Source organism: Balaenoptera borealis (genome assembly GCF_965194805.1).
Source record: "Balaenoptera borealis genome assembly, chromosome: 2".
Lineage (NCBI taxonomy): Eukaryota > Metazoa > Chordata > Mammalia > Artiodactyla > Balaenopteridae > Balaenoptera > Balaenoptera borealis.
The window spans coordinates 183,344,088-183,359,422 of NC_138867.1; the positions used below are offsets into that span (position 1 = coordinate 183,344,088).

The window sequence follows — 15,335 nt, forward strand, 5'->3', positions numbered from 1 at the left end:
TGCCTGGCACTTGGCAGGACCGCGGGCACCGGCACCACCCCCTTCTCCCTGGTGATGGCCCCAGGAGTCATGACGAGGTCTGGAGCCAGGGCGCCAGGGCTTGGCTCAGAGGGCACACAGGGGGCAGGAGCCCCAGGGCACAGGCTGCTTTGTGTGAGCCACCAGCTCCAACCCTCCAGTCACTCCAGAGACCAGCCAGGGCAGCAGGGACAAAGAGTTAACGCTGACCGAGTCTGTACCATGAGGCCAGGGCTGTCGATTTGTTTAATCTGCCCAATGGACCTGTAAGGCAGGTATTATGATTACCTCCACGTGACAGATGTGGAAGTTGAGGCTCGGAGAGACCAGGTCACTCGCCTGAGGTCACCCAGGATAGAGAGGGAACGGATGGACTTGATTCCAGACGGCAGGCTTCAGCCTGAGCAACGACTGCATCCAGGAAAGGATGCAGGAAAGGAAAGAGCCAGCTGAGAGCCAGCACAGCCTCCCAGGCAGCGGGAAGAGCCAGTGCAAAGGTCCTGGGGTAGGACCGTGCCTGCAGAGCTGGAGGGGGGTGCGGGGGGCGGTCGGCAAGACGCTGTGATGCCAGAGCAGAGTCAGCAACAAGAGGTGAGGGCAGGGAGGGGACAGGCCCTGACACCACTGTCACCACTGGACCCACGTGTGGCTGGTGATTAGGGTCCATCTCCAGCGCTTCCCAGACGGGGGGCTTCCTTGGAGGCAGGGCCAGGGTCTGTCTTGGCCCCCGCTATGACCAGAGGCCAGGCCACAAGGGCGCCCAGACAACTGGATAGGGGAAACACTGGGGTCCCACCCACAGCAACACAAAATTAACTCAAAACGCATCACAAACCTACACGAACGCAAGAGCTGAGACCATAAAACCCTTAGAATAAAACAGGTAAATCCTCATGACCTCGGGTCAGGTAGGGATTTCTTCGCTACAACAACCAAGGCACAGCAGCCGAAGAAAAAAGAGAGAAATGGAAGCTGGTCAAAACTGACACCACTAAGAAGATGAAAAGACAACCCACAGAATGGGAGGGAATGCTGTGGATCATCTATTGGAAGAGGGGCTCATGTCTAGAACACAGAAGGAACGCCTACAATTCAGTAATGAAAGGAAAACTAACCCAACTGGAAAATGAGCAAAGGACTTGAATAGACGTTTCTCCAAAGAGGACACACAAATGTCCAACACGCACACGAAGAGATGTTCACCATCACTAACCGTCAGGGAAATGCACACCAAGACCACGGTGAGCCCCCCACCCCCTGGTGAGGATGGGGGAGGGGAAGTGGCGCGGCCGCTGTGGGAACGGAGCGGCAGCTCCTCAGAAGGTTAAACGGAGTTTCCATCTGACCCAGCATCACCACGGCTGGGTGTCCACCCAAGAGAAATGAGGACACGTGTCCACACAAAGGCTGTACGTGAATGTTCTCAGCAGCACGAGTCACCGCATCCAAAAGGTGCAAACACCCCAAATGTCCATCGACGTATGATGGATAAACACACATGTCCTTCCACACATGGGAGCATCACTCAGCCATGAAAAGGGGTGAAGCCCCGACACCCGCTACCACGTGGATGGACCCTGAGAACACGATGCTCAGTGAGAGAAGCCAGACGCAGAAGGACACACAGTGCGTGATTCCATTTACATGAAATGTCCAAACAGGCAAATCCACAGACACAGACAGTGGATTCGTGGTTGTCAGGGGCTGGGGAGGGGGATGGGGGTGACTGCTCATGGGGATGGGGCTTCCTTTTGGGGTGATGGGAATGTTCTAAAATCGATTGTGGTGATGGTCACACAACTCTGTGAATATAGTAAAAACCACTGAGTTGCACACTTTAAATAGGTAAAACCATGTGGCATGTGAATTATATCTCAACAAAGCTGTTACCCAAAAAAGTGTTTAGAAAAAAGTCTAAGTGCAGAATGAGGTCTGCAGGCCGACCTCGCTTTACTGCACTGAGCAGATACTGAGTTTTTGACAAAATGAAGGTTTGTGGAAGTCTATCAGCGCCATTTTCCCAACAGCATTTGCTCCCTTCGTGTCTCTGAGTCACACTGTGTTATTTCTCACAACATTTCAAACTTTGTCCCTACTATTATATTGTTATGCTGATCTGTGGTCAGTGATCTTTTATGTTACTATCAAAAAAAAGATTACTACTTTCTGAAGGCTCAGGTGACCGTTAGCGTTTTTTAGCAATAAATTATTTTTAAATTAAGGTATGTGCATTGTTTTTTAGACATAATGCTACTGTACACTTAATAATACTACAGTATAGTGTAAAGATAACTTTTTTTTTTTCTGGCCGCATGCGGCTTGTGGGATCTTAGTTCCCCAACCAGGGATCGAACCTGTGCCCCCGGCACTAGAAGCGCAGAGTCCTAACCACTGGACCACCAGGGAATCCCCAAAGATAACTTTTATATCTGCTGGGAATCCAAAAATTCATGTGACTTGCTTTATTGTGGTATTTGCTTTATTTCAGGGGTCTGGAAGCAAACCTGCAGTGTCTCCGAGGTCTGCTTGCATTTTACAAACGCAACAGTAGGAGGTGTGTGACCAGGGCAGGTGTGCACCGCGAGTGCCTCCCAAGGGGCTGGCAACAGAGGTCCCTGGGGTGGGTATGAGGGTGGGGCCAGGCCTGTATCTCGTGCCAGAAACACACAGCAGCTTTCCAAAGGAGGGAAAAGAAAAATCACGAGAAAGCTGAATTCTGGGGGGGCGGTGGGGGGCACATGCAAAGGCCCTGTGGTGACAGGACACTCTCCAGGAACAGCAAAGAAAGGGTCTGTTGTGGCTGGAGGGGAGGGTGCAGCTGGGGGCCAAGCCCTGACCAGCAGCCCATGCTGCCCCCCCCCCCATTTCACTGCACAGAGCAAGTGTTTCCACAGTGGTAAACAGGAAACCTTGCAAAGGACAGGGCCAGGGGTGGGGGTGGGGGGCAGGGTGTTAATCCAGAACTCACAGGCCCTAAGTGAAAGAAGGTTCCAGAACCTTCACCACTCATGCCACAGACACAGCCTAACACCCGTCTGGGCTGAGCACCGGCCTGCCACCAAAGTTCAGGGCCCGAGGCTCTGGGCAGAGACAGCCCTCAGGTCAGCAGACAATAACCACATGGAAGGTCTAAGGGGGGCGGACTCGGCCATGGAAATCGGGTGGGCTTCCTGGAGGAGCAGGCAGAGGACGGACTGTACAGGGGGGAGGAGGACCGAGGCAAGGAGGGTGGCTCCGGGGGTCACCAGGCACATTCTCAGTGGCTCCGCAGGTGGAAGGGTTCAGGCGGCTGGGTCAGGGTCACAGAGGGGCTGTCAGCCCAGGAAGGAGGCTTGTCCAGTCTCGGGCCCTTGGAGGGCCCCGCCGACCCCACGTCTCCAAATGCCGCGTGTGATCCTGGACTGAATCCGGGAGAAGGAAAAAAAGTTACCATACGGGACGGTTTGGGTTAATTCACAAAACTGTGAATCCCGACTGCGGGCTGCGCCGATGTTCCATTTCTTCCACGTGACCCCTGCCCTCAGCTCAGAGAGCATCTTTGTTTATCGGACGTACAGCCCGTCCTCCGTCCTCCTTCCTTAAAGATTCCACGTCTGCAAGTCCACCTACCGGCTGGAATTTATCTGTAACCCACACGCGCAGGGCTGCCACGCTCCTTCTCAGGCACACGCAGGGCAGCGAGGTCTCGGGTGCCCTACACACGTGCCCAGCGAGCCCAAGCCAGGCGACGCCCTGCCTGCTCGGTTCAGCTCTCAGACCACAGACAAGTGTACTTTCCGTGGTCTCTTTAGTGCCATGTTTTCTGCATTTTTGTGTTTTTGGTGAGTGATTCTGCATCTAAAACTGCCCCCCAGCATAGAGCTGAAGTGCTTGCTGGCCGGTGTCCCAAGTGCAGGAGGGCAGTGACGTGCTCACGGGGACAGTAGGTGTGTTAGATGAGCTTCGTTCAGGCCAGGGTTACAGCCCCGCCGTGAATGAATCAACAACTGGTATCAGACAAGGCGTCTTTAAACAGAAACGTACATCACACGAGGCTGCTGCATGGGGATCAGTTGTGACAATGGGGTGACAGAGGCGGAGCCTGGCCCCGCGTGTCCTCCCTCCCTTGGCAGAGGGCGTGTGGGTGTCGCCAGAGTGTCCCTGCAACTTTCCGCAGGCTTCAAAGGTTTCAAAATAAAACGTTAAAAAAAATAATAATATATACGGAGACAGGTAAACATCCAGAACAACAGTCATTACCTCTGTAGAAACGGAGGGTCGAGACAAATAAATGCTCACTTTCCACTGACTGCAGGTCTGGGCTGCTGCTTTTTTCCAGTAAGCATGTTATTATTTGTAGCTGAAGGCATGCCTTTCACACGAAGACAGAGGCAGATGAGGGGAACTGAACAGAAAGCCCAGAAATAGACCAGCTACACACAAGAATCTGGTCTGTAATCAAGGTGGCATCTGAAATCCGTGAGGAAAGCAGATTATCCAGGAAGTGGGGCTGGGCTGACCCTGAGCCACCTGGGAAGACTTGGCTCAATTAAACCCTTGTACATCTTATGCCAGGATAAATGCCAAATATAACAAGAATTTAAATGTAAAGAAAAAAATAAGTAAAATTATAGAAGTACTAGAAGAATTTAACTGTAACCTCGGAACAGAGGACACATTTCCATCATGACACCAAACTGGGAAACCATAAAAAGAGACTGATAGGGACTTCCCTGGTGGTGCAGTGGTTAAGAATCCACCTGCCGATGCAGGGGACCCAGGTTCGAACCCTGGTCCAGGAAGATCCCACATGCCACGGAGCAGCTAAGCCCGTGTGCCATAACTACTGAGCCTGTGCTCTAGAGCCCGAGAGCCACAACTACTGAGCCCACACACCACAACTACTGAAGCCCACGTGCCTAGAGCCCGTGCTCTGCAACAAGAGATGCCACTACAATGAGAAGCCTGTGCACCACAACAAAGAGTAGCCCCCGCTTGCTACAACTAGAGAAAGCCCACACGTAGCAACGAAGACCCAACACAGCCAAAAATAAATTAAATAAATAAGAAAATAGAAGATACTATCTAAAAAAAAAGAGAGAGAGAGAGGCTGATAAATGGGACCACATGAAAACAAAAACACCTGCCTGGCATTGATAATCATCTTAAGAGAAGATGGGGAAAAGCTACTTAAACTTACTTGTATCGTGGATTTAAAAAAAAAAAATCTTCCATAATATATAAAGAGCTCCCACAGATCAATAAGAAAAAGACTGGTAAGTAATTTGAAAATGGGAAAGATACAATCAGTATACAGCTTCCAGAAAATGAATAAGAGTCCTGAGATGTGTAGGATTAAATGCAGGAATGGGGTGAGTGGTGAAAAGGGGTCTGTGAGTGTGGAATCAAGACAAGACAGAGTGGAGACCTGAACGCTTGTGGGGGCAAAGGCACCAAGGACTCCCTGGTGGTTGATGCTCCATTTACCAGCTCTGACAAAGTGCAGGATGCTATCAAGGTGAGGCAGTCCAGTGCCACTGGACTGCCGTGTGACCTGGGCGGGCAAGTCTCTGCTCCCTTTGCTAGGATACATTTTTAATAAAACAAAGATGAAACATTAAAAGGAAAAAATACGTGAAGACATTTCCCTCTGATTCACGTTTCCCTCTGATTCACGTTATGATAAATACAAGCTGCAACTATGCCCAGACCTCCCTTTGTGCCGTAAGTTTGGCAAAGATGGAAGAAATGGGCGAGGCACGGTGCTCTCACCCTTGCTGGAGGGAACTCAGAACGGTTCACCTTGGGTTCATCACGTGCATCTTATGATGCTCTGACATCTCGGGGGCCTTGCAGACCTGGGGACTGTCCCTCCTGGAGTCAGCCAACCCCTAGATCACAAACCACCTGCCTGTGAGCACATCTCTGCTGTGCCAACCAAGCCACTACGGGCCACACCCTCAGCACTCCTCATCCTGCTCACACGCAAGCCCAGGGGCACCGCCTCAACCGCCCCCAGCCAGAGCCCATGCCAGCCCACAGCCGCCGCCATCGAACGAGCCGATCCCAAGCTGGCTCAGGGTGCCAAGGGTGCCCGTCCCTCCCATCCTGCGGAAACCCCAGGAAAGACCCATGTTTTCTCTGCGTCCAACCTGGCTTGAAGAGACGCCTCCATTCCCCACAAGCTAAGCCCCGTCCTGGACGGTTCGCATGAGCTGGCTCATCTAATCCTCATGGGATCCCCGAGAGGAAGGCGTGCCTGGATGCCGCTTCACCAATGCGCTTCCCGTGGCTGCTGGGACCCTGCATCCTGCCTCTTCTCCACCTGCGCCCGCCCCCTTGGTCACCTCCCCTCGTCACACGCTGTAAAGGCCATGTCCTGCCAGGGGCGCTAAGACGTGTCCCCCCATGGACCCATCGGCTGCCTGGTCATCGCTCTGCACGAGGAGGCCCTTTCCCTGCCTCGTCCCCACCTCCTCGCCCCATGGCCGTCTGCCCAACCACCCCCTGGGCTCCAGACTCGGTCCTCTGCCCCCCACGTCTCCACGTCTCATACTCGCACTGCGCCCGACCGTCCCCCATCTCAGCCGAGGCAGCTTGTCCTTCCAGGGTCTCAGACCCCAACCTGGCAGTCACCCTCTACTCCTCTCCCCTCCCCCGCCACACTCAACCCTTCAGTAAGTCCGGTCGACTCGGCTTCTAAAATCTACTCTGCATCACTCCTTCCTCCTGCCTCCACCCGAGCCCAAGTCCCAGCATCACCACCTGGACCAGCACAGTCCCCTCCACCCTGGTCCCCAGCTCCCACCCTCCCTCCCCCCAGTCGTTCCCCCACAGTGGCCAGAAGTAGCTCATGAGCACCTGAGTCAGGCCCCACCCCTCCTCTGCCCACAGCCCTCCAGGGATCCCTCCTACCTCGGGGTAAAAGCCCAAGTCCTCCCTGCGGCCCACAAGGTCCTGCCCGACCTGCCCTGTCCCCTCCCTGCCCCCCCTCTTCCCTCTCTCCCCCTTGCTCACTCTGCTCCATCCACATGGGCCTTACTGTTCCTGCAACAACCCAGGCACAGTCCTGCCCCAGGGCCTTTGCACGGACTGTGCTCTCTGCCTGGGAGCCTCTCCCCACACCCCCTCAGTGCACATCCCCTCCTTCCTGCAGATCTCTGCTCAGATGTCGCCCGTCACCCCTCCTGAGTACCTGGCCTCTATCAGCTCCCCCAATGCCCGTTTTTCTCTCCCCTTCTCTGCTCTGCTCTTCCCCGCGGCACTCGCCTCCCCTGCCGTGTTACACCTCTCTCTCCTTTCTTCACTTACTGTTTGCACACACCGCGCCCGCACCCCCGGCATGCACACAAGGACCGTGCCCGTCCCATTCGGGCCTCCCCAGCACCTGGCCCGAGCAGTCTTCAGCAGCATCTGCTCACAAACACCTGACCTATACCCCACAGCCCGAAACCTTCAACGGCAACCCCGTGCCCCCAGGATAACGGCCCATATGTGTGCATGACATGCGCATGATCGAGACAGAAGAGCAACTGGGGCAGATGCTGGGGTCCCTTTCCTCAGTCAGAGCCAGAGGCCAGGTCTCCAAATGCCTTTCCACTGGCTCAGGCACTTGGGGCCCCTCAGGCTGGACCCCTAACCCCTCCATGGGGCCTGGTGGCACCTAGTACAGGGGTCCCGAGGCTAATCCCCAGGTCAGTAATCCCCCCACGTGGGCAGTCCCCACTGTCCAGCTGGCAGCAGCCAGGAAATCCCCAGCGGGGTCCTGACCTGCCCTGTCACATGTGGTGCCACACAGCTTAGTGGGGACAGCGGGAACAGGAGGGCCCGGGGCCTGGTCACCAGGCTGGTAAATGCCCGGGCCACACGGCTGTCACTTAACGAGCACCGCCGGGGGTGCGGGTCTCACCTCTCCATGCCCCGCCGAATCCCTGGGACCCCTGCCCTCATTCTGAGAGGCGGAGGCAGGCACACTGTCCTCAGCCCAGGCAGGGCTGAGCCCGGTCAAGCCCCAGGCCGCCCTGCCCAGGATCCCGTGGGAATCCACCAGCCTTGGGGGCCCCGAGCAGCCCCCCAGACCTGCTCCTCACCCATCAGCACAAGCCTGCCAGGGCGTGGACCCCCAGACCTGCTCCTCCTTGGGCCTCGCCAACCGCCCTCCCCCCACCAACTCCAGGGTGCAGGCCTCCCTCCCCTCTCTCCCCCACCACGAGACCACCGTCCAGGCCCCCAGCCCCACTCACCTGGACGCCCACCCCCGCAGCCCCTCCCCACCACGCAGGCAGAGGGCTCTCGCTCTGTAAAACATGACTCTCTGCCCTGCTTAAACCCACCAGCACCACCGACTGGCCTCAGACCAGAACCCGAGCAGGGCCAGGCCCCCCATCCCTTCCCTTCTGAGGAACGAATCACGCTCATTCCTGCCTCAGGGCCTTTGCACTGCTGATCCCTCTGCCTGAATGCTCAACTGCGGCTGCTATGTCTCACTTGGGTCACCTGCTCCCCTGACCACCTGGCAGCAGCAGGCCCTGGTCACCCCCTGGGGCCATGGCGCCCGTTTCACTGCCCTGGCAGCTCCCCAGGGGCCGGCGTGGTCTGACTTAGGGGTCGGCAAGCGTTCTCCGTAGAGGACCAGCCAGTGAGTGTCTCCGACTTTGCAGGCCACGGGTCTCTGTCTCAACTCTCAGCTCTGCCGCTGTAGCTAGACAGCCCCGTGGACCACAGGCGATTGACAGGGAGTGGCGAAGCGCCAAGAAGACGTGACAGACAAAAACCGGCGGGCGGGATGGACCCGGGGCCTCAGTCTGCAACCGCTGGCCTCACCTATTTACTAGCTCGCCATCGCATCCTGACCCGCACCAATCTGAAGGTGAGGGAGCCCAGGCGCCGGACACCCGCCCCCCCCAGCAGGTGCTCCATAACGTCCAACAGGCCCTGCCCAAGGGCAAAGCAACAGGTGATCGCACGTCCCCGTGAGCCGAGTCAGATGGCAGCCCCGCCTGCCCAGGCTCTGGGGGAAGCGGTCCCTCGAGCTGGCACCCATGTGGGGCCGGCCAGGCCAGCACCCTTCCAGGGCTCTACAAGCCAATCGACCTGATCCAGCTCCACGAGAAAGGCACAGTCATCACACCCATTTCACAGATGGAGACACCGAGGCAGAGGACCCCCTGGCTGGCAACGGCGGTCCGGCTCCCAAGGCCTCTCCACAGAGAGGACCAGGCTGCCGGCCCAAGCGCCGGACATGGCCTCACTAGAAAGTGGCCAGGGCGGGATTAGAACCGGAGCCTTCTGCCTCCAAAGGCCATTGTTGACTCCCAACGAGCAGACGAGGGACGCTGCTGCCCGCGGTTACAATCCGCCCACAGCTACAGAGGAGGCCCCTGGTGATGAGGCCCCACCCCCAGCCATGCTGGCCCGAAGCTGCTTTTCGAGCACATGAGGCCTTTTGCTTGGGCCCTGCTGGCTTCCTGCGCCTCCTTCAGGCCTCCCTCAAATGTCATGGGAAGCCTCGTTGAGAGGACACAGTAGAGCAAGAACTTGAAAGAACTAAGGAAGCAAATGGCAGCGATACGGAGGATGAGCATCCCAGGCAGAGGGCACAGTGGGGCAGGACCAGGCCTGGCGAGCTGGAGGAACCACGAGGAGGTCAATGTGTCCGGAACAGAGTGAGCGAGGGGGAGACAGGGAGGAGGGGAGGGCAGGGAGGGGACAGGGCAGGTCGTGCAGGGCCTTGTGGGCCGCAGGGAGGACTTGGGCTTTTACACCCAGGAGGTGGGACCCTGGAAGGCTGTGGGCAGGGGAGGGGCGGGGCCTGAGTCAGCTTTTAGTGGGAGCCTTCTGGAGTGAGCGGGAGGGAGCACAGGAAGAGACAGGGGGCCAGGCCAGCCATGGATGATGGGACTGAACCAGGTGGTGGCAGAGGAGTGGGGAGCAAATGGGTGGATTTTCGGTCCACTTTGAAGACAAAGCCGACATAATTTGCCACCAGGTTAGACGTGGGAGGGGCCAGGGGTCAGCGGGGAATGCAGCTGACTATTCTGAGAGATCACGGAAGCAGGAAGGACAGGAGGGAAACTGCTCAGAAACACCAGGCCACAGTGCAGGCCAAAGCTCACAGGGGCCCCGTGAATGTGCCCAAGAGCCCAGCCTTTCTGAGATCCTCCACAGAACCAGGCACCCCACAGAGTCCCCAAAAGCCAGCAGAGAACACCATCGGGCCTCCCTGGACCGGGGCTCGGGAGCCCGGGAGTTTAAAGTAACCGGATTCTAAAACACCACCGATACATTTCACCTCCCATCAGATTGGCCAAAATGACCGAGGCCGATAACATCCGGAGCTGGCAACGCTGCGAGGAGACAGACAGTCTCTCTTGGCTCCTGCCGGACCTTTCCAGAAAGCCAGGGGGCATCAGTCTGGTTGCGCCTGACCCAGCGGTTCCAAGGCGGGGACTCCAACCACTAGAACTGAGAGCACCACGGCTACAGGCCCACGTTCAAAGATGTTTACTGCAGCATCGCTTGTGACAGCAAAAGGCGGCTCCAGAAACCACTGGATCGTCCCTCAGCAGGAAGCTCGTGCCTAAAGGGGGTGGGCTGTCACTAAAGTTCACCAAGTGCCCTCCACCTGCTGATGCACTAACTCAGGTAAAGCTGGCAGTGTGGCCCCATTTTACAGATGGAGACAATGAGGCTCAGAGAGATCAAAGCATTTGCCCTGTGAGGTCACACAGAAATTGAGTGGAACCCAGGCAGGATAAGGGGTTTCCACCTTCTCAATCACAGCACCATATTCTCTCTCTCTGAAGAAAAGAATTGATACCAACGTGGGGAAAAAAAGCCGTATTATGGATAAAAAGCAAGCAAGTTACAGAATGATGGGTGAAGTACGGCAGCCCTCACCCCGGGTGACTGTGTCTTCAGGGAACACTGGGCGATGTTCAGGGACATCTGTGGTTGTCAGGACTGGGGGGGCTCCTGGCATCAAGTGGGTGGGGGCAGGGATGCCGCTGGACCCCACAGTGCCCAGGACGGCGCCCACAACAAAGAACTTTCCAGTCCCAAACTAGCGCTGAGGCATCGAGACTCTGGCATCGTACGAACCCCCTGGTGAGCAAGCAGACCCATCTGAGTGTTTACGCATCTGTTCGAGCAGCAGGAAAGGCATGAACAGTTGTTCCCCAAACTTAAGAGAAATGGGTTCGGCGGAGGAGAGACAGCTATTAGCCCTAAAGTGAGTGAAATAAGTGATCAGCTGTGGGAACCGGATTTCTGCTGGTTTGGGGACAGGAGCGGGGACGGCCCCTTATGGGCCAGGTCCCTGTGCTCAGACCCAACCACAGCCAGGGCCTGGGACTTTATCTGCCCCCATCAGATCACTTAGCCCCTGATAAGACAAGTGTATGCTGTGTGGCTTTCCTGTGGGCACTGCATCCTAGGCTATTGTGTCTCTGCCCAGCACAGGGCAGAGGGCTGCTGAAGGAGGTCAGGGGGCTGAGAAAGGACTTCAGCCGGGTCCCTCTGCCATGTCTGGGGCTGGCCAGGCAGGGCATCGCCGCCAGCAAAGACCGGGAGCCAGAGGGCCGGATGGTTGGAGCTGAACCAGGGTAACCCACCAAGCAGCTCCAGATGGCAGCAGGAAAGGAAGCGGTGGGAGTCCTCTGGAGCCCGGGGGAGCTCGCTCACTCTGGCTCTTTCTCCAGACATTTCTCCCAACTCCCAGGCAGCACAGCATCTGCTTGCCTGCCAAGGAAGCTTCGGGAGGCCCGGGGGAGAAGGAGGATGGATGCCCCTGTGGGTGTCTACAGGGGACTCGCCAGAGAGGGCTGCCTGGAACAGAGAACTCCGCGGATCCAGAAACTTCCTATTTGGGAGCCTGCAACCTTGACCAAGAAGGAACCAGGCAGTGGCTGGGCTCTGCACACCGCCCCCGGGAAAGGCAGACCGTGGGCCCACAGGGCTGGGCGAGGCTGCCTCCTTCCCCAAACCTGCTCTGCTAGAGGGCCAGGGAGGCATGCCAAGGAGAGAAGCTCAAGAAAGCAGTGCCCCTACAGAGCTACGGCAGCCCCCCAACATCCAGGGAAAAGGCTGCAGGGGGCCTTCTCCTCCCCCACCTGCTTGCCAAGCCCTGGCACTGAAGGTGCCTGGAGATGTCATCCCCCTACCTACCTCCGGTTACAGGAGGTAAACTGAGACCCAGAAAGGGAAGGAATGGCCAGTGGACTAGAAACCAGGTCTGGTGAATTCCACAAAACTGAGGTAGTCAGGAGGCTGACCCAGCTGGCCTCGGAGACCCCCCACTTCCGCCACAGCAGCCCCTGCCCTTAACGACCAGTAGGATGTGCCCACAGGGTGACGGCTTGCAGGGGAACGGGTGAGGCCCGGAAGCTGATACCAGCAAAGTGGACGGCCCCGAGCAGTGGGTCCAGACGGTGGGGGGGGGGGGGGAACATGTGGGACAGCGTCACCCCTTGGAGGCAGGGCCCCCCACCGTAACGGGGGTACTCCACTATCCCACATGCAGAGCAGCCCCCTGACAACAAGACTGGGTGGGACGTCGTCCCCAAGCGCCCTCAGCAGGAGGCAGTGCACCCACCTACCGCGCGTCCTAAATAGGGGTCGCATCCTTCTCAGAGGTGAGGACCCATCTTCCCCGCATGCTTCCAACGGGGTCTGCTCCACCCACAACCTCCCAGAATGGGGCCCTGCGCCCACCCCCGCTCCCAGACAGGCGGCTCCCCCAAGAACCCCGGGAATGGGCGGCGCCACCCCGACCCCAGGGCGGGGCGTCTCGGGCCCCGCGGAGCGTCCCCCGGCCCCGGAGTGGGGCGTTCCATCCCCCCCGCGAGCGCCCCCGAGTGGAACGTTCCGGTCTCCCCGCTGCGGGTCCCGACGCCCCTCCGGCGCTCGGACGGGTCCACTGGGCCTTGGCAGGGGGGGGCAGGCGGGTCCATTCGGGGAGCGGGGAGAGAAGGAGGAAGGTCCGGAACCGTTACCTGCTGCCGCACTGCTCTCTGCCGCCCAGGCCGCCTCCGAGGTCACGGCCCCCGCCTCGGCGCTCTCCGCCTCGTCCGGCACCTCCAGCTCCATGGCCGCGCGCGAACCTGCCGGCGGGCGGGCGGGCGGCCGGAGGCTGCTACCCGAGCTGCGGCCGCCGCCGCCGCTGAACAACAACCGCCACCGGCTGGAGATCTGAGGGAGGGGGCCGGGCCCAGGGAGTGAGGGGCGGGCCCGGGGCGGGGCCAGGCGCTGCGCCATCGCGCACCGCGCGCACCGCCAATCGGAGCTCGGGGGCGGGGCCTGCGTGCGTCCCGGGCCCCGGGAGCGCCGCGAGCGCCCTCACGTGCCCAGGGGGTGGAAGGGCAGCGCCATTCCTGTCAATATTACTGTAGTACGTAAGAGCGTTATTATATACATAACGACCATAAATAATAATTACAGTTAAAAATTGTCATCATATTAAAAATAAAATTTATATTACATATGCTTATGTTTGATATAAATAATAGTTACGTAATAATAAGAAACAAATTTTTATCATTATGCACAATATACAAATTATATGTGATATTGTCATGATACATTAACGTGACTATTAAACAAACAGTAATATGGTTTTGTAATAAGTAATATTAATATTTAACGTAAAAATATTATTTATGATATATAACGTAGTAAAAATTAGTTATATGTAACAATAATATCCTTAAATGCCAAGCTTAGTGCTAAAGCCTTTATATGCAATACCTCCATAAGTTAGGGACCTGCTTTTTGTTTCCTTTTTTTTTAACTACTACCATATTCTCAATACCTAATGCAGAACATTACACCTAGAAGACAATAAATATTTGATAATATTGATCAACCGGATGGAAACTATTATCATCCCCATTTTACACATGAGAAAACAGGAGCGCAGAGAGCTGAAGCCACGTGTTTGGTATCACACAAAGGACCGTGCTGTGAAGCGTCCCCTTTACTTATTGTATTAAGAATAATAATATTATTTAAGTCTAATGGTGAACTCACCAACGACATGGTTAGGCAGTCATTCATTCTGAGGTCATGGTTTGGGGAGTAATAAATGTTGCTATTAGTAGTTTTATTCATTATTAATGATTTCTGCTGGGAGGCAGGTGGGGGAGTCCAGACGCTCAGCTGGTGTGGGTGAAGCTGGGCTGTTTTCACCCAGGTCTGTCCGACTCCAGACACATGACCCCTCTTCATTGTCAGGGTGCTGGCGAGGTCAGCGGGAGGCCGACAAGGCTGGGCTTAGGGGTGCTTGGTGGTGGATAAGGGGGAATCAGCAAGATGGAGCAGGCCTCGGTCTGACCCAAGGCTTAGAAAGATGCTCCTGAAATGTTCTCCATCAAAACAAGGAGAAACATCAAGAAAAAGGAAGACGCAGAGAACAGGACCCAGGACGAGGTGGAGGGATCCCCTAGGTTAGCTGTGTCCTGTTAGAATTAAGCCTACCCAGAGAGGAGGAGTCAAACAGCTCCAGGGAATCAACAGATGATGGATAAACACAATGTGGTCCATTCATACAATGGGATATGATCCCGCCTTAAAAAGAAGGGAATTCTGACACACGCTGCAACGTACGTGAACCTGGAGGACGTGATGCTCAGTGAGAGAATCCAGACACAGAAGGACAACTACTGTCTGATTCCACTCACAGGAGGTCCTAGAGGAGTCACATCCACAGAGACAGGAAGTAGATGGTGGGGACCACGGGATTGGGGAGGGGCTGGGGAGTCAGTGTTTCCTGGGGACGGAGCTCCAGTTTGGGAAGATGAGAAAGTTCTGGAGATGGGCGGAGGGGATGGATGCATGACAATGAGAATGTGCTTAATGCCACTGAGCTGTGCACTTAAAAACGGTTAAGACGGTAAATTTTATGTTATGTGTATTTTGCCACCATTTTTTTTTTTAAATAAATTTATTTATTTATTTATTTTTGGCTGTGTTGGGTCTTCGTTTCTGTGCGAGGGCTTTCTCTAGTTGCGGCAAGCGGGGGCCACTCTTCATCGAGGTGCGCGGGCCTCTCACCATCGCGGCCTCTCTTGTTGTGGAGCACAGGCTCCAGACGCGCAGGCTCAGTAGTTGTGGCTCACGGGCCTAGCCGCTCCGCGGCATGTGGGATCTTCCCGGACCGGGGCACGAACCCGTGTTCCCTGCATTGGCAGGCGGATTCCTAACCACTGCGCCACCAGGGAAGCCCGCCACCATTTTTTAAAAAGGCTCCAGAAGTTCTCTGGACACACGCCATGGATAGAACTCCTGATTCATTTTGAATCTGTCTCCAGAGAAGATCTACATCAGTGATCCTCAAAGCTAGG

At 56.3% G+C, this 15,335-nt stretch overlaps 1 protein-coding gene across 4 annotated transcripts in view; it reads right to left on the reverse strand.

The window, feature by feature from the left end:
• The window catches only part of PIP5K1C (phosphatidylinositol-4-phosphate 5-kinase type 1 gamma), a 59,657-nt gene extending 46,444 nt beyond the window's left edge, over positions 1-13,213 (reverse strand). For 3 of the 4 annotated variants that reach the window (XM_082381143.1, XM_082381141.1, XM_082381142.1), the window contains exon 1: positions 12,990-13,212. In XM_082381143.1, the coding sequence (XP_082237269.1) occupies positions 12,990-13,083 (94 nt within the window). In that variant the 5' untranslated portion in view covers positions 13,084-13,212. Of the gene's footprint in view, positions 1-12,989 lie in introns of all 4 variants that reach the window. The other variant, XM_082381140.1, reaches the window with a different exon arrangement.
• Positions 13,214-15,335: the final 2,122 nt, after the last annotated feature.